Source organism: Rhinatrema bivittatum, chromosome 5 (genome assembly GCF_901001135.1).
Source record: "Rhinatrema bivittatum chromosome 5, aRhiBiv1.1, whole genome shotgun sequence".
Classification (NCBI taxonomy): Eukaryota; Metazoa; Chordata; class Amphibia; order Gymnophiona; family Rhinatrematidae; genus Rhinatrema; species Rhinatrema bivittatum.
Window position 1 is genome coordinate 334111593 of NC_042619.1, and position 25851 is coordinate 334137443.

At 46.6% G+C, this 25851-nt stretch overlaps 1 protein-coding gene across 1 annotated transcript in view; it reads left to right on the forward strand.

The window, feature by feature from the left end:
- The window catches only part of PROM2 (prominin 2), a 281934-nt gene that overhangs the window by 146180 nt on the left and 109903 nt on the right, over nt 1–25851 (forward strand). The window contains exon 8 of the mRNA XM_029604437.1: nt 18807–18860. Within this exon, the coding sequence (XP_029460297.1) occupies nt 18807–18860 (54 nt within the window). The remainder of the gene's footprint in view (nt 1–18806; nt 18861–25851) is intronic.

Here is a 25851-nt window from a genome sequence, read left to right on the forward strand (position 1 = left end):
TATCTGTCATGTCCACTGCCCAGTGAACGTGTATTTTCAATGACAGGGGATATCATGAGCCCTCACCACTCAAGGCTGGCACCAGAGTTGATGGAAATGCTAGTGTTTTTTAAAATAAACATGCCTTTGCTTGAGTTTCCAAATTTTCCCTGTGAATGGCAAAATGAATAAAAGCAATTTAAAGCCTTGCAGCAGCTCCAATTGCCTCATATGCTCCAGATAATATCAGCACATGTACTTGACCTCAAACGCTGTGCCTGTCTGTCCAGCTCTTACATCACTACAATGGCCTGACCTCAAACGATGTCCCTGCCCATCCAGCCCTAACATCACTACAAGGGCCTGACCTCAAATGCTGTGCCTGTCTGTCCAGCCCTTACGTCAGTACAAGGGCCTGACCTCAAATGCTGTGCCTGTCTGTCCAACCCTTATGTCACTACAAGGGCCTGACCTCAAACGCTGTGCCTGCCCATCCAGCCCTTACGTCACTACAAGGACCTGTGCCTGTCTGTCCATTGTCCAGCCCTTATGTCAGTACAAGGGCCTGACCCCAAACTCTGTGCCTGTCTGTCCAGCTCTTACATCACTATAAGGGCCTGACCTCAAATGCTGTGCCTGTCTGTCCAGCCCTTACATCACTACAAAGGCCTGACCTCAAATGCTGTGCCAGTCTGTCCAGCCCTTATGTCACTACAAGGGCCTGACCTCAAATTCTGTGCCTGCCCATCCAGTCCTTACGTCACTACAAAGGCCTGACCTCAAATGCTGTGCCTGTCTGAGTTTAATTAATTCTAGTATTTCTAATTTTAGTTTCATATATTTGTGCATCACTTCTTTTCAGAATATTCTTTTTCCTGTTTTGCAACATTTGGAATGTAAGAACATAAGCTGACTTAAGATGTTTGTTTGGAGCTTGCATATTTCATATGCTCAATAGTTTTCATGACCTTCATAATATGTGCCATTTTCCCTAAATCTTTCTTAGGTGCCAACATTAATATTTCTAGTACTATAAAAAACTGGTGGTAGTTGCACTCTAGTTCATCCTCTGTGTTCCCATAGTTTACAGAGGCACTGTGTAGGGTACAAAGTCAACATAGGTTGATATTGTAGATTTGGACTTGAGTAGCAGTTTTCTTATTTCTGAGAGTTCTTCAAGTTCCTTTGTCATCAGCTGAAGTGCATAAGTACAGTTAATAGCTTCTGGGTATTCACTAGACGCCAACGGAACCACCACACTTTCGGGCAAACCCATTCTAGGGAGCCCTTTCCTGCGCAAAGGAAAGGGAACTCTCCCCGGGTGTAGCCTGTCTCTTAGTACCTGCTGACCCATGTTGAACCAGATCCACTGTTTACATGGAAACCTCCTCCACGTCACCACATTTTGAAGACTTGAGCTCCACTCTAGGGGCGAACCCATTTCAGGGAGCCCTTTCCTGCGCAAAGGAAAGGGAACTCTCCCCGGGTGTCGCCTATCTCTTCGTACCTACTGACCCATGTTGAACCAGATCTGCTGTTTACATGGAAACCTCCTCCACGTCACCACACTTTGAAGCCTTGGGCCCCACTCTAGGGGCCAACCCATTCTAGGGAGCCCTTTCCTGCGCAAAGGAAAGGGAACTCTCCCCGGGTGTAGCCTGTCTCTTAGTACCTGCTGACCCATGTTGAACCAGATCCGCTGTTTACATGGAAACCTCCTCCACGTCACCACATTTTGAAGGCTTGGGCCCCACTCTACGGGCTAACCCATTCTAGGGAGCCCTTTCCTGCGCAAAGGAAAGGGAACTCTCCCCGGGTGTCGCCTATCTCTTAGTACCTGCCGACCCATGTTGAACCAGATCCGCTGTTTACATGGAAACCTCCTCCACATCGACTCACCACACTTTGAAGGCTTGGGCCCCACTCTAGGGGCCAACCCATTCTAGGGAGCCCTTTCCTGCGCAAAGGAAAGGGAACTCTCCCCGGGTGTAGCCTGTCTCTTAGTACCTGCTGACCCATGTTGAACCAGATCCACTGTTTACATGGAAACCTCCTCCACGTCACCACACTTTGAAGCCTTGGGCCCCACTCTAGGGGCCAACCCATTCTAGGGAGCCCTTTCCTGCGCAAAGGAAAGGGAACTCTCCCCGGGTGCAGCCTGTCTCTTAGTACCTGCTGACCCATGTTGAACCAGATCCGCTGTTTACATGGAAACCTCCTCCACGTCACCACATTTTGAAGGCTTGGGCCCCACTCTACGGGCTAACCCATTCTAGGGAGCCCTTTCCTGCGCAAAGGAAAGGGAACTCTCCCCGGGTGTCGCCTATCTCTTAACACCCACTGACACATGTTAAACCGCTGTTCACATAGAAACCTCCTCCGCCTCGGCCTTCAAAATTCTTGTTTGTATATCTGCTACGTCCACCAGATTTTAAAAGACCAGTGAGAGTTCACTAGATGCCAACAGAACCACCCCACTCTAGGGGCGAACCCATTCTAGGAAGCCCTTTCCTGCATAAAGGAAAGGGAACTCTCCCAGGGGCCAGCCTGTCTTGCCCCTATCAAAACCACAGGGACCTGACTACCTCAGCTCTGCCAGCCTGTCTTGCCCCTATCAAAACCACAGGGACCAGACTACCTCCGCTCTGCCAGCCTGTCTTGCCCCTATCAACTTTCTGCCACTCTGCCTTGCTGTCATATACCAGACGACTCACTCTACTCCTTGTGGTGTTCTTGCCACTATCATGGTTCCTCAGTGTGTTGGTGCTAGTTTTTCTGCTGCTTTGTCCCTTTATCGATGCCTTGTGGTTTTTTCTGACACTCTTTCTGCTTGCTATGTTCCCCCTTCATTGTGCTGTAGGATGTTGATGCCACTTGTCTTGCCACTTTGCCTGTCGTGCTGCCTTCGAAAGTTCATGCAACTGTTATCGGTGCTCTCTTTTGAAGCTGTGGTGTGTTTTTGACACTCTCGCTGCTGCTTTGTATCTCTGTTAAAGCACTCTTGCCACTCCTGGTACAGAATGTTGGGAATTATTAGAAAGGGAATGGTGAATAAAACGGAAAATGTCATAATGCCTCTGTATCGCTCCATGGTGAGACCGCACCTTGAATACTGTGTACAATTCTGGTAGCCGCATCTCAAAAAAGATATAATTGCGATGGAGAAGGTACAGAGAAGAGCTACCAAAATGATAAGGGGAATGGAACAGCTCCCCTATGAGGAAAGACTAAAGAGGTTAGGACTTTTCAGCTTGGAGAAGAGACGACTGAGGGGGGATATGATAGAGGTGTTTAAAATCATGAGAGGTCTAGAATGGGTAGATGTGAATCGGTTATTTACTCTTTCGGATAGTAGAAAGACTAGGGGGCACTCCATGAAGTTAGCATGGGGCACATTTAAAACTAATCGGAAAAAGTTCTTTTTTACTCAACGTACAATTAAACTCTGGAATTTGTTGCCAGAGGATGTGGTTAGTGCAGTTAGTATAGCTGTGTTTAAAAAAGGATTGGATAAGTTCTTGGAGGAGAAGTCCATTACCTGCTATTAAGTTCACTTAGGGGCGGATTTTAAAAGGCGCGCGAATAGCCTACTTTTGTTTGCGCTCCAGGCGCAAACAAAAGTACGCTGGATTTTAGTAGATACGCGCGGAGCCGCGCATATCTGCTAAAAACCTGGATCGGCGCGCGCAAGGCTATGGATTTTGTATAGCCGGCGTGCGCCGAGCCGCGCAGCCTACCCCCGTTCCCTCCAAGGCCGCTCCGAAATCGGAGCGGCCTCGGAGGGAACTTTCCTTTGCCCTCCCCTCACCTTCCTCTCCCTTCCCCTACCTAACCCACCCGCCCGGCCCTGTCTAAACCCCCCCCTTACCTTTGTCGGGGGATTTACGCCTCCTGGAGGGAGGCGTAAATCCCCGCGCGCCAGCGGGCCTCCTGCGCGCCGGGCCGCGACCTGGGGGCGGGTACGGAGGGCGCGGCCACGCCCCCGGACCACCCCGGGCCGTAGCCACGCCCCCGTAGCCACCCCCAAAACGCTGCCGACACGCCCCCGAAACGCCGTGATGACCGGGCCCGCCCCCGACACGCCCCCGACACGCCCCCCTCGGAGAACCCCGGGACTTACGCGAGTCCCGGGGCTCTGTGCGCGCCGGGAGGCCTATGTAAAATAGGCTTCCCGGCGCGCAGGGCCCTGCTCGCGTAAATCCGCCCGGTTTTGGGCGGATTTACGCGAGCAGGGCTCTGAAAATCCGCCCCTTAGAGAATAGCCACTGCCATTAGCAATGGTAACATGGAATAGACTTAGTTTTTGGGTACTTGCCAGGTTCTTATGGCATGGATTGGCCACTGTTGGAAACAGGATGCTGGGCTTGATGGACCCTTAGTCTGACCCAGTATGGCATGTTCTTATGTTCTTATGTTCCCTTTGCCCCTTTACAGTGCCTTAGGCTATTCATGCCACTTTGGTGCCACTTTGCCACAGCTTAAATTTTATTTTATTTTATTTATTATAAATTTTTATATACCGCCGCTCATCAAAGATATCACGTCGGTGTACAGTGAACAGGAACTTACGCCGGAGCGTTATACATTTAACAGAGTTATATAAGCGTTATATAATTAACAAAGGTAAGTACCGTATTTTCCGGTGTATAAGACGACTGGGCGTATAAGACGACCCCCCCCTTTTTTATACATATTTTTAAGAAAAAAAATAATTTTACACTCAAACAGGAGCAACCCTATCTATGAAAAGGCAACACTACAAATACCGTATATCAGGCCCTAAAAACCAATATACCTCTTATTAGGAAAACAGAACTAGCAAGCAGCTATAGATCCCCACACATAAATAATTGTAAAACTATACTAATAAGCAGAATAAATGTTTCAAAACAGCTATGAACAGAATAACATCCAACAATTAAAAACTCATAAAAACTATTAAACATTCTCCAAACACCAATAAAATATTTCAAAAAAGCAGACACATCACATAATATTAAATAATTAAAATGGCAGTCAATCAAGAAAAATAAACTTAAAAAGCCACCTTTCCTTACCCCCTCCAGCAGCTCTCCTATTCCTCTTCCTCTTCCTTAGGGCCCATGTCTCTCACACACACACCATACCAGTCATGCCCCCATGACCAGTTTCTGTCTCTCACGCACCAATCATTTCCCAAACAGTCTTTGACACACACACCAGACACCTTCCTGAACAGTTTCTCTCATGCCATAAACACACACAGGCTTCCCACTCCCGTGTTCTGCTTACCGTACATATACGGGCTTCTCACTCTCATAATCACTTTCTCTGTCTCACACACACACACACCAGTCTCTCTCTCATTTCCATGCTCACTCTCCACGTGCACAGGCTTCTCATTCCCTGAATCACATTCTTTCTCTCACATTCACACACAGCAGTCTCTTTCTCTCACACACACCGTCACCTTATCAACCAGTCTCTCTCTCATGCACGCGCACACACACACACACACAGCCAGTCCTCCCGCTCCCATGCTCTCTCTCACATAATCAGGCTTCTTACTCCCATGCTTTCTCACATACCCAGATTTCTCACTTCCATGCTTTTTCTCTCTCTCACACTCACATACACATCAGTCATCTCTCTGAGCAGTCACTTTCATTGTCTCTCACACACATGAGCTCGCTGACCAGTTTCTCTCAATCACACACATGCTCTCAATCAAATGCATTCTCTCACTTACACACAGGCTGGCTGCTTCTCTCTCTCTCTCTCTCACTTACACACAGGCTGGCTGCTTCTCTCTCTCTCTCTCTCACTTACACACAGGCTGGCTGCTTCTCTCTCTCTCTCTCTCTCTCACACACAGGCAGGGTGGCTGCTTCTCTCTCTCTCTCTCACTTACACACAGGCAGGGTGGCTGCTTCTCTCTCTCTCTCTCTCTCACTTACACACAGGCAGGGTGGCTGCTTCTCTCTCTCTCTCACTTCCACGCCCCCCCCCAGCACAAATAGTAGCTGCAGCAGCTTCCTCCTCCAGCCCCCGCAGGCCAAGAAAGAAGAAACCCATCGGCCGCGGGAGGCTCACGCTGCTGTCTCCTTTCCGGATTACCAGCTCCTTCGACTGCTCGGGGGCCGATGCTGCTGCGCCGCTGCTATTTTTTCACGCGGCACGGCTTTCTCCTTCCCGCGCATCACTTCCTGTTCCGGTTCGGGGGGGGGGGGAAGAAGACAAGGCCAGCCGCGGATGCCACAGCTTTTTTTTTTTTTTTTGCACCGCTGTCGTTCCCGCTGGGCTTGAACGTGCTTTTAGCCCAGCGGCAACGGCAGTGCGGTGCGCGGGAAGGAGAAAGCCGTGCCGCATGAAAAGATAGCAGCATCGGCCCCGAGCAGTCGAAGGAGCTGGTAATCTGAAAGGAGACAGCAGCGTGAGCCTCCCGCGGCCGATGGGTTTCTTCTTTCTTGGCCTGCGGGGGCTGCAGGAGGAAGCTGCTGCAGCTACTATTTGTGCTCGGGGGGGGGGGGGGGAGTGGAAGTGAGAGAGAGAGAAGCAGCCTGCCTGTGTGTAAGTGCGAGAATGCATTTGATTGAGAACATGTGTGTGTGATTGAGAGAAACTGGTCAGAGAGCAGGTGTGCCCGGCGTAAAAGACGACCCCCGACTTTTGAGAAGATTTTCTTGGGTTAAAAAGTCGTCTTATACGCCGGAAAATACGGTATATAAATATTTGAACATAAAACAATTAGAATCTTTTAAAAAACAGAACTATCATTTAGTTGTAACTTATCAGAGCTGAGTTAAAAGGTACTAGAGAGTAAAAGGGTTCAAGGGGAATAGGTAAAGGCTGAGGGAAAGGGTTAGGAGGAGATGGAGTTCTAAATTAGAAGTGGTAAGAGGGGAGAGATAGCGCTTCGAATGCGATTAAGAACAGTTATATGGTAGGATATTTATAGTAAGAGCAGAAAAAGGGGAAATTAGAGATGGTATATAGGTAGGGGGTGTCGGGTAGATAGGGCAGGGCAGGTAAAGGAGAGGAAGGACATATATATTTCAAGTATAGGCATGTGTGAATAACCATGTCTTGAGTTTTTGCTTGAATGTTTTGGGAGATGGCTCAAGGCGCAGTTCGGTGGGCATGGTATTCCATAACAAAGGGCCAGCAAAGGAAAGCGCTCGCGCTTTGGTGGAAGCATGGTTATATAGTTTGGGCGAAGGGGTCTGTAATGTAGCAAGGTATTGATTTCTGGTAGGTTTAATAGAATTTTGAAATTGTAGTGTATTATTAAACCATTTCATTTCAGGATTGTGGAGGGCTTTATGGATAAGTGTTAGTGTCTTATAATGTATGCGAGATACCTTGGAGCTCTTTTCTCTTTTCTCGTTCTGATGTTAGCTCCCCAGAAGTTTCATCAGAATTGATAATAAAACCCCAATTCTGCAGCCAAAAAATAGGCTGCAAATATTTCCCCCATTGACTTTAATGGGAAAGGAAAAACAAATGAAACTAATAAATGAATTGGTTTTTCCCCCTATGAAACTAATCAAATGAATTTGGGTCCCTGCAAAACGAAAAACGAAATGAAACAAATTTTTTCCTTCTGCACATCCCTATGAATAACTAATTTAAAATGATAGTCTCCAAAAACAGATGAATTTGGCACATAAAATGCAGCTTATATACCAAAAGGCTCCACAATGACCCCCACATGGGCAGAGCCTGTAGGCACATGTTGGCTCACAGGGAAAAAATGTATAGAGATTCATGGAAAAAATGTTCTCACAAAGGCTCTCTGCAGTGGCATGCGGTCAGGGCCTTCAATGGTTGAGTGACTCCCCAGCCCTGACTGATTTCTTTTATTTAATTCTTTTTCTTTGCGGTTTTTTTTCAAGTCAGGGAGGAATAAACCAAACCCCTGCCCAAGCCAATGCTTCACTCAACTTTCCTTACCCCCACAGCCAGCAGCAGGAATCATGTATAAGTGACAATGATCTCCTGCTACCACAGGGCCGATCACTCTCTTTATTGCAAGATCGGCCCCATGGCAACAGGAGTTCTCATTGCATCAATGCAACTCCCACGGTCCATGTCACACATGAAGAACCTGTGATCTGGCAGGCAGCCACCATGGAGCCCACCCTGCAGCAGATGAAGAAGACAGGAGACCCCGCAACCCAGCGGCCGCCAGCAGAACCCATCCTGAAGATGAGTCCTGACTGAAGATGGGTCCCAGCAGATCCTCTCTTTTTCAGCGGGGAGGGGGGGGGGGGGGCTAAATAAGAGACTACCTGCAACCCAGTAGCATGGTGAAGAGAGGGGAAGGCCCTGAAGCTGTGTGAGTGAGTGAGTGAGTGAAAGAGAGCATGAGGGTGTCTGAGAGCAAGCAAGCCAGAAATTGTGTGTTTGTGCAGAGAGCCACTGAATGTGAGAGTGCCTGAGTATGTGTGTGAGTGAAAGAGAGCCAGTGAATGTGAGAGTACTAGTGTGTGTGTGTGTGTGCGCGCAGAGCGCCAGTGAATGTGAGTGCCAGTCCTGTGTTTGTGTGTGTGCAGAGAGCCACTGAATGTGAGAGATTGCCTGAGTATATGTGTGTCTGTGTGAGGGAGAAAGAGCCACTGAATGTGAAAGAGTGCCTTTTTTGTGTGAGAGAGTGCCTATTTGTGTAAAAGCCAGAGTATAAGAGTGCCTTTTTGCGTGTGAGAGGGAAAGAGGGACACTATGAGAGAGTGTCTATGTGTGTGTGAGGGAGACAGAGCCATTGAATGTGAGAAAATGTCTGAGTATGTGTGGAAACAGCCACTGAATGGGGCCGATGCAATACGGTGCGCTCAGCCGAGAGCATTGTTAACCTGCAGTAGGATGCGGGTAGAATAGGCGCTAACCAATCCCCTAATGCAATAAGGGGATTAGCGCATATTTTATTTATTTATTATTTATTTATTTAAAATCTTTTCTATACCGTCGCTAAGTTATATACCATCGCAACAGTTTACATGTACGCACATATTTAATGTAGGTCAAAGTGTACTATAGTACATTCTAACAGGTGCCGTCAAAGGTTCAGTTACAATATATCATTAGACAAAATAATTTTTAGAGAGGTAAGTCATGACTAAGTGTACCAAAGGTACTTTCACGGGTAAATTTATCATACGTAGTGTTATCAATATGCTTACTGTGATGTAGAGTTCATAGACTACTCTACTGTATCGTCCTAAGTACTGTGTGTCGGTGCTTATCTGCCTATTCCAGAATAATTCCTATTCTCTCGTCTCTTTGTAAAATGCTTGTTTAAAAAGCCATGTTTTTAAACTTTTCTTAAATGCCTTGAGGTCACTTTGTGATCTGATCTCTGGAGGCATTATGTTCCATATTGTGGGACCTGCTAATAATAAGGCCCTTTCCCTCACTTGGGTTAGTCTTGCTGTTTTTACTGAAGAAATGGTTAGGAGTGCTTTATTTGCTGAGCGAAGGTTTCTGTGTGGGACGTGTACCCGTAACGCTGTGTTTAGTCAGTCTGATTTCTCATCATGAATTAGTTTATGGATGGTACATAGGGTTTTGTATTTAATTCTGTGTTCAATTGGTAACCAATGTAGTTCCGCTAGGGTGTCAGTTATATGGTCCCTCCTTCTTTTTCTGGTTAGTATTCTAGCTGCTGTGTTCTGAAGTATTTGAAGTGGTCTTAGTGTTATATTTGGTAGTCCTAGCAGAAGGGCATTACAGTAATCCGTGCTGGAGATTAGTGCCTGTAGAATTGTTCGGAAGTCATTTTGAGTTAGTAGTGGTTTTAGTTTTCTGAGTACCATGAGTTTTGCATATCCTTCTTTTACTTTTAGTGATATGTGCTGTTTTAGATTGATTTAGGGGTCCATTATTATTCCAAGGTTACGTACTTTTCCAGTTAGTTCAATTTTCTGGTTGTCTTTGAGGATTATTGAAGTTTGGCTGATTTCAGTATTTTTCCATTCTAGGTGTAGAAATTCTGTTTTATCAATACTAATTACAAGTTCCATTTGGGTTAGTAGTTGTTTTATAATGCTTAGGTACATGTTAGCTAGATTTAATATTTTCTCTATTGTGTCATCTATAGGTAGAATTAGTTGAATATCGTCAACATAAATGTAATGTATAATTCCCAGTCCTTCACAACCTATTTACCCAAAACCACTGTATTCCAGTGTACCGAACTGTCAAACAACGATATCAAAAATACTGGTACATCAGGTATGTCTTAAATCAAAGGTTATTTTAGCCAAATATATGTAGGCCCCTTACTTCGAGGGTCTGTATTGTGTAACAGACTCTACTATTGTACAGGGTCACCTTACTTTAATTTTAATATTCCCTCATCCATCCTATCCTTTTTTGGTATAATTTTTTCTTTATAATAAAATCAAATCAATAATTGACTGTCAAACAATCTTCATAATTCAGTAATTGACTGTCAAACGACAGGTATATAGCGATCACTGGAGGGGGTTGGCATCTTAAGAGCAGATGCAGCCCAACGGGGCTGTCGTGGAATTAAAAAGAAGAAGTAAGCCAATAAATTAAAGAAGGCTCCGTGACAACATTCGTATAAGGAGATACCAAAGGATACCCCCTGAAGAAGGACGTCGAGGTCTGAAACACAGCTGTGTCGGGTTAACAACCAGACGGGTGAACTACCAGAAACTGGAGTAGATGAGTATTTGTATCTCTTATGTCGTTTGACAGTCAATTACTGAATTATGAAGATTGTTTGACAGTCAATTATTGATTTGATTTTATTATAAAGAAAAAATTATACCAAAAAAGGATAGGATGGATGAGGGAATATTAAAATTAAAGTAAGGTGACCCTGTACAATAGTAGAGTCTGTTACACAATACAGACCCTCGAAGTAAGGGGCCTACATATATTTGGCTAAAATAACCTTTGATTTAAGACATACCTGATGTACCAGTATTTTTGATATCATAATTCCTAGTCCTGCCAGTAAGTGGCATAATGGCAGCATGTATATGTTAAAAAGGGTTGCAGACAGGGCTGATCCCTGCAGAACTCCTGTTTTGAGATTTATTTTTTCTGATAATGTGTTATTGATCTGAACTTGGAAAAACCTGTTTTTTAGATATGAACTGAACCAGTTTAATGTTTTGCCTTGTAATCCGATATTCAATACGCGTCCAACATGGAGTGAATCTAATAGTGCTCATCACATGCAAATGCATGTGAATGAGGCTATTAGGCATTCACTTCCTATGCAAAAAAAAAAAATGTGCGTCTCGGACACACATTTAACTGTCATCTATTAACGCCTGCTTGGAGCAGGCGTTAATAGCTGTGCACATCAAAAAAAAGTACAGAAAAGCAGAAAAATTGCTTTTCTGTACTGCCTCCTACTTAATATCATTGTGTTATTAAGTAGGATGAAAAATAAAAGAAACAAAAGTAAAAAAAAAATGTGCCCCATTATGAAAACCGACAACGAGTTTATCAGCGTCAGTTTTCGTGACTCGGACAGCCGAGTCACGAAAACCAACGCCGATAAACCCGGTGTCAATTTTTGTGACTGCCATCCACTGGTAAGGAAAACCAATGCCGATAAACTCTGCGTTGGTTTTCCTTACTGCCATACGCCAGTCACGAAAACCGCCACCGGGTTTATTGGTGTCAGTTTTCGTGGCTATCTGCCAGTAAGGGAAACAGACGCCGATAAACTCGGCGTCGGTTTTCATGACCAGCGCACGGCAGTCACGAAAACTGACGCCAATAAACCCGGTGGCGGTTTTCGTGACCAGTGTATGGCAGTAAGGAAAACCTTGCTAACGCGACTCCCCTAATTTAAATATTGCATGGCGCCTTGGGGGCTGACTGTTCAGCACCTGCTTTCTACATGATTTTATTGCATCGGCCCCAATGTAAGAGAGTGCCTGAGTATATGTGTATGTGTGTGGGAGGAGAAAGAACCACTGAGTATGAGAGACTGCCTTTGTATGTATGTGTGTGTGTTTGTGAGGGAGAGAGATTCACTGAGTGTGAGAATGTCTGGGGGGGGGGGAGATGAGAGAGCCACTGAGTGTGAGAGAGTAGCTGGATGGGGTATGGGAGGGAGAGGGAGCTACTGAGTGTGTGTGTGTGTGTGTGTGTGTATGTGTGTGTGTGTCTGTGAGGGAGAGAGAGCCACTGAGTGTGAGAGAGTGCCTGTGTGTATGTGAGGGCAAGAGAGCTACTGAGTGTGAGATTGCCTGTGCATGTGTATAAGAAGGGGAGAGAGCCACTGAGTGTGAAAGCGTGCCTTTGTATGTATGTGTGTGAAGAAGAAAGAACACCGAGTGTGAGAGTTCTTTGTATATGTGTGAGGGACAGACAGCCACTGAGTTTGAGAAACTGCCTTTGTATGTGTGAGGGACAGAGGGCCATTGAGTGTGAGAGAGCGGCTTTGTCTGTGGGAGGGTGAGAGAAACCACTGAGTGTGAGAGAGTGTCTGTGTGAATGTGTGTGTGTGAAGAAGAAAGAGCCACTGAATATATATGTGAGTTAAGAGTGTGTGTAAGTTCCCTGGTATGGAGAGCAGAGGATTTTTTTTAATCCCTATTAGTTTTAATTGTTAGAAGTTGTTTGATATGTCTGCTGTTTTTAAATGTTTTATTGATGTAATACTTGCAGTGGTGCTTTTTCTTGGGTGGGGTGGTTGATGTTTGAGTCCTGGGAGTTAGTGTTGTTTTGATTTGGCAGATTTGTCTCTTGGGGTAAACTGTATTCATGGCAGGCTGTGATAGCTTTTATTGGAACTACATAGTATTATCCCAAAATACTATACGTGAGTTATTGAGACAATATAGGACCCATCCTTAGATGTGAATATCTCTAATCTGACATCTGAAGAAGGGGGCCTATGTAGTTTCAAAAGCTCTTGTATAATATTTTTAGGTAACTGTATTTATTTTGCAGGTTTTTTTAGGCTTGTTCTGTTTACCTAATAGGTGGTGCATTAATGTTTTAGGGCCTGATATAGTATTTGCTTTGTTGTCTTTTTATATGTAAGGTTTTTTACTGGTCAAGTGCTGGCAGTTAGTGCAGTTTCGATATGATAGGTTTACTATATTGTAATTGTTTGTTCATGGTTTTCTGAGGGCCAAGCCCACACCCAATGCATATTACAAAAAGCCTAATGCCATATAGGTTCCAACTGTCTTTTGTATGTCGGGGAAAGGGGATAGAAGGCACGAGACTGCTGAAGGGTTGGGGGGGGGGGGGGTATGGGAGGATAGAGGGAATGGAGAGAACAAGATTGTTGGTGACTCGGGAGTGGAGTAATGGAAGAAGTGGAAAGGGGGCTGAGGAAGTGAGACTGAATTCCCAACTATAAATGTCACCGCATGCCATTACATTTGGCTGCTGCTGCATGTTCAGCTTAACCCCTTAACACCTATATTAACTGGTCATACTTACACAGTTTTGAAATAGCACATCTTATGCTCAAGTAGTTCCTGCAACTTTTGTAAAGAAAGAATTCCACGGAAAAAAACATCATACAGGAAAATTGTGTAGAAAGACATGGTGAAATTGTTGCTGTTTTGCTCATCTGACATCTGTTAAAGCTTTATTTGTTCAGCCAATGAAATGCATCACAACTGATAAATAGTTCACTGGAATTTTAGCCCATCTCTAACTTTTGTACGTTCAGACTATAGTTTATAGTTGATCAGGGGCATCATTAGCACCAGGCCCATGGTGCTAATGACTTAGTCCAAATCTCAGTGTCCCAAGCCTCGGTCTTAATTCCTGCTAAGGAGGAGGCTGCAGTGCAGCTGTATCAGCTGGACCCATGTGGTCCAAGGAGGAGGGGGAGGCTGCTCTGTCTGCCGGGCCCACACACCCTTAGGTGACTGCAGTGTTGGCTGGGCCCACATGCCCAAGGAGGAGGTTACTATTATGTCAGCTGGGCCCCCTGGGCCCAAAGAAGAGACCGCTATGTCAGCCAGTCCGCAGGGCTGAAGAAAGAAAGTTGCTCCTGTCTGCACCCTGCACCCTCTAGAGAAAGAGAGAAAGCATTTGTAAGTGTGTGTGTGTGTGTGTGTGAGAGACAGCATATGTGCATGTGTGTATGTGTTGAGAGAAACAGAGCATGAGTATGCATGTGTGAGATAGAGAGCATAAGTATGTATGTATGTATATGAGAGAGCATGAGTGTGTATGTGTGCTTGTGAGACAGCTTAAATGGATATGTGTGAGTGTGTGTAAGAGACAGCATGAATATACATGTGTGCGTGTGTATGAGAGAGAGCAGGAGTGTGTGTGTGTGTGTGAGAGAGAGAGAAAAAGAGAGCATGTATGTATGTAATTATGTGTGTGTGTGTGTGTTAGGATTTCACTTGCTAAGCAGCCTTATCCTACCTTCTGAACTCCTGCAATGATGTCTACCCACCAGCAGAGGCTCTCAGTAAGCTTCACCTCTAGCTTTGCCAAGCTCCTCCTCCTCTCTGCCCTTGCCATGTCTCAGCCTCAGCCCTATGTAAACCTGCCTGGCCAGAAGTTCCTTGTCGTCTCATGGTGTCACTTCTGGCTCTGTCCCTTGTTATTGCTTTGCCTTGTGGCCTACCGGCATTCTAGCTCTTTGCCTTGCCTTGCCATGTGGCCTATGGGCCTTCTAGCTTTGCCTTGAGGCCTTAGGGCCTATTCTCTCTTGTATCCTGCCTGGGGGTCTTCAGGCATATTCTGTCTGTTCCAAGCCATGCTGCCTTTGGGCTTCTGTGTTCTTTGGTGTTTCCCTTGTCTGCCATATTTACTCCTGCCCTAGTCGGCCTTGCTGGTCTTGTCCTGTCTGTTCCAGTATCCTCTCCCATCCTGCCTGTACCAGAGTCCTGTCCTTGCCTCACCTTAACTTTGCCTTGTCTAGTTCCAGGTTCTGCTTAGTATCTAGTCTTGCCTGTCCTGCCAGCCAAGCTTGTCTGCCTTGTCCTATCTGTCTATCTTCTCCTGCCTTCCAAGTTTTGTCTATCTGGCCTTGCCTGCCTTGCCATACCTACTCGTGTTCCTGTCTGTGTAGACTCACCACTATGATACACTGCTGCCACAGAGATCTACTGGCTCCCAGAACCCAAGGGCTCAACCTGTGGGGGAAGAGGCTGGCTAGACAGAAGATTGGCCCTTGTCTTGTACTGACTCTTGCCCTGCAGTCCCGTGCTGCTCCCCAGGTGGATTTCCCCAACTCCAGGGCCTGTAATAGTGTGTGATAGCATGTGTCTGTGTGAGAGAGGTAGCATGTGTGTGTGTATATGTGAGAGACAGAGCATGTGTGTATGTGTGTGTGAGAGAGAGAGAGCATGTGTGTATGTGAGATTCATAAAGCATGTGCGTGCACATGAGAGAGACAAAGAGTGTGTGTGTGTGTGTTTGAGAGAGAGAGAGCGTGCGCATGAGTGTATGAGCGCATGAGAGAAAACAAGTGTATATGTGTGTGTGTGAGAGACACTGCTTGAGTCCTAGGAGGACGCTGCTGTTGCCTGTATGTTCCAGGGAGAGAAAGAGAGAATGTGTATGTGAGAAAGCATGTGAAGGAGCAAGTGTATATGTGTTTGTGTTTAGGAGAGCATACGTTAAAGAGCTTGCAAGTGTGTGTGTGTTGGAGAGTGTGTGTATGTGAGAGAGAGAAGAAAGTTTGTGTGCTCCCTTCCCCGACTAATCCATGACAATATCAGGATGACTGGAAATCAAAAGTTCCTAGGTATGAGCAAGCGATTTTTTAATCCTTATTTGGTTTCATACAGGCCAATACAGTACACTGTTAACCCGCGATTGGACGCACATTTGGCGCACTAGCATTACCCCTTATTCAGTAAGGGGTCGAAAACGCGTATCCAACCCCCCCGAACCTAATAGTGCCCGCAACATGCAAATGCATGTTGATGGCCCTATTAGGTATTCCCGCACAATTCAGAAAGGAAAATATGCAGCCAAGCCGCACATTTTACTTTCAGAAATTAGCGCCTACCCAAAGGTAGGCGCTAATTTCTCCGGGCACCGGGAAAGTGCACAGAAAAGCTTTTCTGTGCACCCTCCGACTTAATATCATGGCGATATTAAGTTGTTGGAGGTCCCGAAAGTTACAAAAAGTTAAAAATAAAAAAAATGTGAAGTTGGCCCGCGGCTCGAAAACCGGTAGCTCAATTTTGCCGGCATCCAGTTTCCGAACCCTTGGCTGTCAGCGGGTTTGAGAATCAACGCCGGCAAAATTGAGCGTTGGCTGTCAAACCCGCTGACAGCTGCCGCTCCTGTCCAAAAAGAGGCGCTAGGGACGCGCTAGTGTCCCTAGCGCCTCTTTTTACCGCCGACCCTAATTTGAATACTGAATCCTGCGCACAGGAGAGTGGCCTGTGTGCTCTCCCGCGGACTTTACTGTATCGGCCCGATTTTTGGGTGTTATTTGTTGTGTCTGTTTTGAAATATTTTGTTGGGGACATTTTTTTTATATGTTTTTAATTATTGGATATTCTTTTTGCCAGCTGTTTTGAAATGTTTATTCTTTATTTCTGTTGCGCATCCTGGCCGCGACCGCTCCGCAGCTGGCCCTGCTCACCTCGCTCTCCCATCCACGAGCTCTGGGCTCTCCTCCTCGGTAGCCACAGCCAGTTCGCGGCGTCCCGGCTTCCCCGCTCACAGTCTCCCATGCAGGCCTCACAGCGGAGCCTCACAGCGTCCTCTGCCCCGCCCCTAGGCGCGCGCGTGGTGACCTGCAGCCCTTTAACTTGTAGGGGCACCTCCTGATGACGTCACCTAGGCCGGATACTTAAGGCGAGGCCCTGCTTCTTGTTCCACTCCTTGGCAATAGGGTCAAACATCTTGGTGTTCTTAGTTTACCGTGTTCCAGCGTCTCCTGTTCCAGCGTCTCCTGTTCCTTCGTCTCTCCATTCCTGGTAGTACCCTTTGGACTGATCTCATGGTACTGACCTTTGCTTGCTTTTGACCTCTTCTGACTGCTGCCTGGAACCGACCTCTGCCTGTCCACTAACCACGTCTGACCGCTTCCTGGAACCGACCTCTCCCTGTCCACTGACTACGCCTGGACTGACTACTGGTACTGACCTCTGCTTCGGCTGACCATTCTGGACTGATATTCTGGCCTTGATCCTCGCTATCCACTCGGACATTCTATTCTGGCCTCCTGCGACCTCTGGACATTCTTGCTTGGACATTGACCGTGCACCCTTGTTCATGGTGGGCACTCCCCTGCTCTTCCTCTCTAGGAGACCCTGCGAGGCCCATCTAAGACCAGGCGGCCCAGGTACCCAAGTGCTCAACCTGCAGAAACCCCAGGTTGCTACTGGCGAAGCTCCAGCTAGCCTCTGTCTCCTCCTGTGCTCCGCCTCCTGGTGGCAGGCACTTTCTGGGTCCGACCAGAGGGCCGTACCAATTCTTCACCAGGCCAAGGGTCCACCTCCAGCGCAACAATTTCAGTATGGTTTTATTATGATGTTTTATATTTCATGGTCTTATTTTTGATGTTTTATGTGGAATGATGATGTTTGTGTTTTTCCAATGCTACACTGCATACAGAGTCTGGCTTGTTGCAGTTTCAAGTTGAGTTTGTCTACATATTTCTATTTCTGTTTTATGGTTTCTTTAGTCTGTGTTTTGTTGGGTATTTTACTAGTGTGTAGTTTCTGTGTAGAGATCAGTAGCAGCTTGGCTTGTTCTATTTTCCTGATAGGTGATAATTGCCATGTTGCCTTTCCATAGGTAGGGTTGTTAGGGAGGAGGAATAGCCTAGTGGTTAGAGCAGTGGGCTACAAACCCACTGAGTCTCGCTGTTGCTCCTTGTGACCTTGGGCAAGTCACTTTACCCTCCCATTGCCTCAGGTACAAAAGTTAGATTGTAAGCCCTCTGGGGATAGGGAAATACCTACAGTACCTGAATGTAAACAGATGTGATATCTCAGATCAAATGGTATAAAAATAAAATATTTGAGTGCTGGCAGTTAGTGGTATATTGGTATGGAAGGTTTACTTTATGGTAATTGTAATTCACTTTTTTTCAGAGGATTCATTGCCAATTTGTCAGCATCAAATTAATGGCAGCACAATTTTTAAATCTCTACTGTACTACAACCCAAAGGCTTGAATGTAAGTAGTTAGGTGCTGTGCTGTAGCTGGGTCCCTCAGCCAGCTGTGAGTGCTCCTTGAGAGGAGATCAGTAAAGAGTGTGGATTAATGATGCACTTATGATATTTCCATAACATTAGGAATCGATCAATGCATTCATAATACAATTGTAGATACACAATTAATGGAATGCATGCATCTATGAAGATTATGCTCTGTCATTCCTGTGGTATTTCAAATATATTTATGAGTGAATCACTCATCATTGATAGCTCTGTTGGTTCTGTTGATCCATTGGTTTATTGTCTATCATTTCTGTCCTGGGGATATTAGAATAGAAAGAACAGAGGGACGAGAGAGCTAGAAGCCAGGTTCAGAGGCAGTGGTGGCACATTTATGGAAATGTATGGAAATGAGGGGAGGGTCAAGTATCTCTCCTCTCCCCAGTCCTCAGGTGTCAAGGCTTGGACTATGGAAATTTGGCAACCCTGGGTGGGGGGAGAATGAAAGGATCTATGGGCCCATGCCCCCAATCTTTTAAGTCTCTAGCAATGTTATTGTAGTGGATTCTGCTGAAAAGGTTTCTTTCAGGATTTCTTTTATATGAATTTTTCCTCTTCTTTATCGGGTCCTGATAAAACAAGTTATTGGCTGTTTATCCTGGGAAGGTGGACTCTCACCAGGGCCCTTATATAATGTGTTTCTGTCTGTTTGTCCCACAAGTTTACAGTAACAGTTTCTCTTTTGTCATTTAGGCGAAGTTGAGTGAAAGTTTGCAGTTTCTGGCGGCATTTTCCCCAACACTTCAGGTAATGTAGAAGAAGTCTTTGAATAGCACCTTGTTTACTGTAATCTTGGTCAGGGACTTCTCTTTCTTCGGAGGGGGGAGAACAGTCACTGCACGGTGGGAAGGAACGAGAGGAGGGACCATGCATGGCATCCCCCTGAAAAGTCATATGAGGAATAGAGAGGGGGTCACACATGATGCTTTCCTGCTGAGAGTGCATGAGGAGTAACGAGCAGGGATGAACATTATAGCTCTGTAATGAGAGCCAGTAGAGGAGTTGCAAGGAGAAGGGATGCATATGATGACTGCCTGATGAAAGCTAGTTGAGAAGAATTAAAGTGAGGGGAATACACATCATGATTTCTGATTTAAGGTTGAATGAGGGGGAGTAAAAAGAGGGAACATAGAGGTCAATATTGATCTGCGGGCAGTCCGGATAACTTAAACTGGATATTTAGCAGTGTGTCAAGGATAAATAAAAAGAAATTTAATGTGGACAAGTATAAAGTGATGCATATAGGAAAAAGTAATCCCAACTACAAGTACACAATGCTGGGTTCCTTATTGAAAATCACCACCCTGAAAAAGACCTCAGAGGCCTTGTGAACAATTCGTTGAAATGCTCATCTCAGTGTGCACTGGTGGTCAAAAACCAAATAGAATGTTAAGGGGTTATTTGGAGAAAAATGGAAAATAAAATGGAGAATTTCATAATGCTTCTGTATAGCAGAATTAGAAAAGGTACAGAAAAGGGTGATCAAAATGATAAAGGGAATGAAACAATTCCCTTATGAGGAAAGGCTAAAGAGGTTAGGACTCTTCAGCTTGGAGAAGAAACTGCTGAGGGGAGATAGAGGTCTATAAAATAACGAAAGGAGTAGAACGAGTAAAAGGTATTTACACTTTCAAAAAGTACAAAGACTAGGGGATACACAATGAAGTTACTAAGTTGTACATTTAAAACTAATAAAAGAAAATGTTTTTTTATTCAATGCATAATTAAGGTCTAGAATTTGTTACAGAGGATATAGTGATAGCTGATAGTGTAACTGCGTTTAAAAAAGGTTTGGGCAAGTTCCTGGAGGAAAAGTCCATAAACATTATTAAGGTGGAGTTGCAGAAATCCACTTCTTATCCCTGGAATAAGCAGCTTGGAATCTATCTATCCCTTGGGATCCTGCCAGGTACTTGTAACTTGGATTGGCCACTGTTGGAAACAGGATACTGGGCTTGATGGACCCTTGGTCTGACCCAGTATGGTAGGGTTTATAGGGATGTGCATTCGTTTTGAACGAATGCGCAATCCGCAACGTATAGGTCCTTATTCCTTGCATTCATGGGGTTCTGAAACGTATGGTAAACCCCCACGAATGCAACGTATCACTAACGAATAAAACCCCCACCCTCCTGACCCCCCCCCCCAAGACTTGCCAAAAGTCCCTGGTGGTCCAGCGGGGGTCCTGGAGCATTCTCCAGTACTTGGGCCGTCAGCTGCCGGTATTCAAAATGGCACCGATAGCCTTTGTCCTTACTATGTCACAGGGGCTACCCTGTGACATAGTAAGGACAAAGGCTATCGGTGAGGGGGTTGTAGTTAATTAAATTTAAAGGGTTGGGATGGGGGTTTTTTTTAACTTTAATGGGAAATGAATACCATACGTAACTAATGGATGAATAGGGGTCCCCCGAAAACGGATGTAACTGATTTGGGACCCGACGAATACGAATACCGAATCGAACGTATCCATCCCTGCTGCACATCCCTAAAGGTTTATGATCTTATGTTGTTGATCCATTCTGTGACTGCACCTTGAATGTTATGTGCTGCTCTGGTCAGTCCCATCTCAAAAATGGCATAGTAAAATTAGAAAAAGTACAGAGAAGGACAAGAAAAATGGTAAAGGAGACGGAACAGCTCTGTTATGAATAGGGCCAAACAAGTTAGAGTTCTTTGGCTTGGAGAAGAGACAACAGAAGGGATATGACCGAGGCTTATGAAACCGTGAGTGGAGAGAAAATTATAATTAATGGATGGTTATTTACCTTTTCAAATAATACTAAAGCAAGGGGACACTCCATGAAAGTATCAAAAGCAGATGTTAACATTCAGAGAAGGTATTTTTTTCACTCAGCACACAATCGGTCCGCTATGCTAGGTGACTGGATCTCATCCTCTGTTGTCAGAGGATGAGATCCAGTCACCTAGCATAGCGGGGTTTAAAAGAGGTTTGGATAAGTTCCTGGAGGAAAAATCTGTATACAGTTATTAGCTAGACAGACTAGAGAGAGCCATTGCTATCCCTGGGAGAGAGCAATAAGAAACGGATCTTCTTTCTGGGATCAGACAGACCCAGATTGGCCACTGTCGGCGACAGGATGCTGGGCTGGATGAGCTTTGGGCTGACCCAGCATGGCACTCCTTATCTTCTTATGCTTAGGACTGCCTCACGGCACCGTCAGAACTTAGCCCAATAACTTACCCGAATAACTCTGAATAGGTTTGGCCCACCCTGAAATGCCCCCAATTCATCCATGTAAGTTTTAGCCAGCTAAAATCATACCTGGATAAGTCTGAGCTCCTCAACACAGCAGTAAGTTTAAAAACCATGGTATTGTCAGCTCCGTCCCTAAATTAGCCGGACAAATGGTCTCAGTATGAACCACATACTTTTCTTTTCTGACCCAGAAATTTCCTTCTGCTCCTTTGAATTTCCAGTTCCCTATACGTACCAGGATCAGTCCAGACTCCTAGGTTCATTCCCCCCTGCCAGCAGATGGAGACAGAGAAAAAGCTTTGCTGACACTGTATCATAACCCCCAGTGCCCTCTGCAGTTCCTCAGTATTCCTCTGTCTCCAGCAGAGGGTATGAATCCTGCAGTTCTGCAGTTTGCTACATTTTTACAGCTACTTTTTTTCTTTTGAGCCTTCCTCCCAGGATTTCTTTTGGTTTTTAAGAATCCTTTTGTGTTTTGCCCTGTCCAGTTGAGGGGGCCAAGCCGGGGGTTGGTGCCCTTGTGTGTTCTTGGTCTGTGCACCCGTGGGGTGTAAATCTGGTTGTCCAGATCCCTCCCCTTCACGAGGCCACTGAGGCGACTGCAGGCTCCTGTTTTTCATGATTTTTAGCCCCTTTGAGACTTTGCCTGTCTTTTTAAGGGCAGTTTGTCTCTTTGAGGTAAAGTTGTTTTAAAAAAAAAAAGATGGGGTGTTTGCACCGGAGCACAGCTCTGCTCTGTAGGCAGCTTCCTCCCCTCAGGTAAGAGTTTTCTCTGATGGTCTAGCAGACTTTGGGGGCATCGGTTTTTGGATGGGTAGGTTCCTTTTGTCCCGCGGGTGTCTTCCCCTTCCTTGATGGCTCGCGGCAGGCCATGCCGCTCGTGCGGCTCGATTTAGTTGCACCTCAACCATTCGGGGCTGTGCGCAGGTTGTGCCGATGATGGGGAAGGCTCCTCGGTCGGTCCTCCTCCCGCTAAGCAGTGCCGTGTTTTGGCCATCTTAGGACCGGCTGCGAGTGGATGTTCTGGGGCTTCTGATCTCCCTCACCCGTCCGGCGTGGGAATGGTGGCCGTTTTGGATTTTTTCACGGCAGTTCCCGCATCACTGGAGAGGGTGAGAGAGGGCCCCCCATGTTTGTCTCTGGCCCGTTTGGAGTTGGGGAACAGACAGGGAGGCTTAGAGGGGGAGGAAAGCTCGTTTTACAGCCGGGTCCTGCAGGGGTTGGTGCAGGGAGGCTGTTTTCCTCAGATTTTGTTTTGTTACTTACATGATGCTTATTTAGCTAGACAGAAGGTGACTTGGGTGGTTATCCAGCCACAGCCCCCGCTAGGTCAACCCACTGAGGGACCTTTGGGTGGTCCCAGTCAGTCTACCATGCCCGGTAGGAGAGTTCTCTTAGCGCAGGATTCGTTTCATCTTCCGCTGGGGGATTCAAATGTGGGGGTTGAACCGGAAGAGGCAAGCATGGGCCCTGAGGGCACAGGGTCTGTGTCTGGCTAGGGTGCTCCGGTGGGTCCGGTTCAGCCGGCGACCAGGGATTTGGGTCAAGGGGAGGACTCGGTGTCTTCTATTCATAAATTGGAGGACCCTAAGGTGGTATGCCTTTTTAAAAGGGAAGAGCTGGATGTTTTGCTCCCTTTGGCATTTCAGGTCCTTGGTGTGAAAATGCCACAGAAGGACCAGGATTTGGAGGGAGAGGATCCGGTCCTGGATGGTATGCGAGGTTCTACGACTTTTCCATATCACGTCGGTTAGGAAGCTAGTGGAAGCGGAATGGGGGACCCCTGATTCTGGTTTGAAGGTTGGCAGGTCCATGGGGAAGCTATCCTCTACCAGAACAGGATTTGTAACTTTTTTCTCTCCCCAGGGTAGACACAGCAGTTTCAGCTGTGACTAAACGAACCACGATTCCGGTGATTGGTTCAGCCGCGTTGAAGGATGTGCAAGATCGTAAGATGGAGTTGCACCTTAAAAGGATTTTTGTGGTGGCATCTCTGGGTTTGCTTGCGGTTGTTTGTTCCAGTTTCTTGCAGCGTGCTTGTCTTCGATGGGTACCACAGCTTCAGGGGAATTTATCACAGTCGAGTGCGGACGTGGACACATCTGAGAGAGTGGAAGCAGCTGTGGCTTACGGGGCAGATGCCCTATATGATTTGGTGCATACCTCCTCCAGGGTTATGGCATCAGCAGTGGCCGCCAGACGATTGCTCTGGCTCTGCAATTGGGTGGTAGATGTTTCCTCTAAAGCGCAATTGGCTTCCTTGCCTTTTAAAGGTAAGTTCTTATTTGGGGAGGATCTCGAGCAGTTGATGCAGTCTCTTGGAGACAATATGGTCCTCAGGTTGCCCGAGGATAAGCCTAAGGCTAAGAGGTTTTTTCAATCAAGGTCTCATTTTCGGTCCGACAGAAGGATGCGGCCTACGCGTAGGGTGTCAGAGCCTCAGAGGCAATTTTTTTCGCGTGGGCAGGCATGGGGGCAGTCCTTTCGTGAAGCCCAGAGGTCTTTCAGGGGTTCCCCTGGGAGCTCTTCAGCAGGAGTCAAGTCTTCCTAATGATGTGAGGCTGATCCACTCCGTTGTTCCTACTATAGGAGGTCAGTTGCGGCAGTTTTACGATGAGTGGGCCAAGATCACTCAGGACCAGTGGGTTCTCAGCGTGGTAAGAAATGGCTACACTTTAGAATTTGCTCGTCCCGTGTGAGAGCTTTTTCTGATTTCCCCATGCGGCTACCCGGACAAGAAGTCTGCAGTTCAAGTGACTCTAGATCACCTATGTCGCTTAGATGCTGTGGTGCCGGTTCCCCAGACAGAGCTCTGCAGGGGAGATATTCCATTTATTTTCTGGTCCCCAAAAAGGAGGGCTCGTTCCGGCCAATACTCGATTTAAAGAAGGTCAATGCAGCGCTCAAGGTGCCACGCTTCAGGATGGAGACCCTCAGGCCAGTCATAGCGGCGGTGCACAAAGGAGAGTTCCTAGCTTCCCTAGATCTCATGGAGGCTTATCTGTATATTCCCATCCATCAGGACTCTCAGTGGCTTCTTCGCTTCATGATTCTGGGACAACATTTTCAGTTTCAGGCCCTTCCGTTTGGTCTCACCACAGCTCCGCAGACTTTCACCAAGGTAATGGTGGTGGTGACAGCATTCCTTCAAAAGGAGAGTATTCTAGTGCACCCATATTTGGACGATTGGCTGATCAGGGCCAACTCAGAGTTTCTGTGCTGCAAATCGGTTCATCGAATGCTCGAAGTTCTACAGTCTCTCAGTTGGGTGGTGATTTATGCCAAGAGTCAGTTGTCGCTGATGCAAACTTTGGAGTATATAGGGGCCCAGTTCGACACTCTGGTAGGCAGGGTGTTCCTCTCTTAAGATCGAGTCCTGAAACTTCAGACGCAGATTCGATGTTTCTTGCAGTTGCGCATGCCCAAGGTCTGGGACTACTTTCAGATTCTCGGCTCGATGGCTTCTACGCTAGACTTTGTTCCATGGGTGTTTTCCCATATGAAACCGCTACAGAAGCCAGTGTCAGAGGAGTATCATCTGCGGTTGCCTCTCAAGGGCTTCTCGAGAGAGAGTCTGTCGTGGTGGCTTCAGACTTCCAATCTCATTTGTGGAGTGGAGCTCGAAGTTCCGGATTGGATGGTGGTCACTACCGATGCCAGTCTCTCTGGATGGGGAGCAGTTTGTTGGTCTCATTCAGTTCAGGGGTCCTGGTCCAGGAAATAGTCTGCGTGGTCTATCAACCAGCTAGAGACCAGGGCGGTTCGCTTGGCCTTGAAGGAGTTTCTTCCTCTGCTACGGAATCGACCAGTACGAGTGCTGTCGGACAATGCAACAACAGTTGCATATATCAGTTGACAGGGCAGAACCAAGAGTCATGTGGTGGCTCTGGAGGTGCAAAAGTTGGTGCTCTGGGCGGAGTAACAACTGGAGCAATTAGTGGCATCCCACATCGCCGGGGTAGAGAATGTTCAAGTGGACTTCTTGAGCTGGACTTGCTTGGATCCGGGTGAGTGGGAATTGTTAGAGACAGCCATGCAGTTGATTTGAGATCATTGGGGAGCTCCTCATGTGGACCTAATGGCGACTCCTCGGAATGCCAAGGCATTTCATTCAGTCGCCGAAGGCAGCACGGGCCGAAGGGGTCAACGCTCTAGTTCTGCCATGGCCTCAGGGGTTTCTACTTTGTTTTTCCCCCTTGGCTGCTGGTGGGCAAGGTTCTGTGTCGCATAGAGAAGCATTGTGGCGAGGTGATTCTGGTGGCTCCAGAGTGGCCTCAGCACCCGTGGTTTGTGGATCTGGTCAACCTGGCGATGGTCGGGCCTCTTTGCTTCGACCACCTGATGTGACTTCTTCGACAGGGTCCCATATTTTTTGACCAGGCTGCTCGCTTTTATCTAGCGGCATGGCTTTTGAGAGGAGGTTTTTGAGAAGGAAAGGTTATCCAGACTCGGAAGTCACTACTTTGTTACAGTCTAGAAGGAAGTCTACTAACCTGTCTTACGTTCGGGAATGGAAAA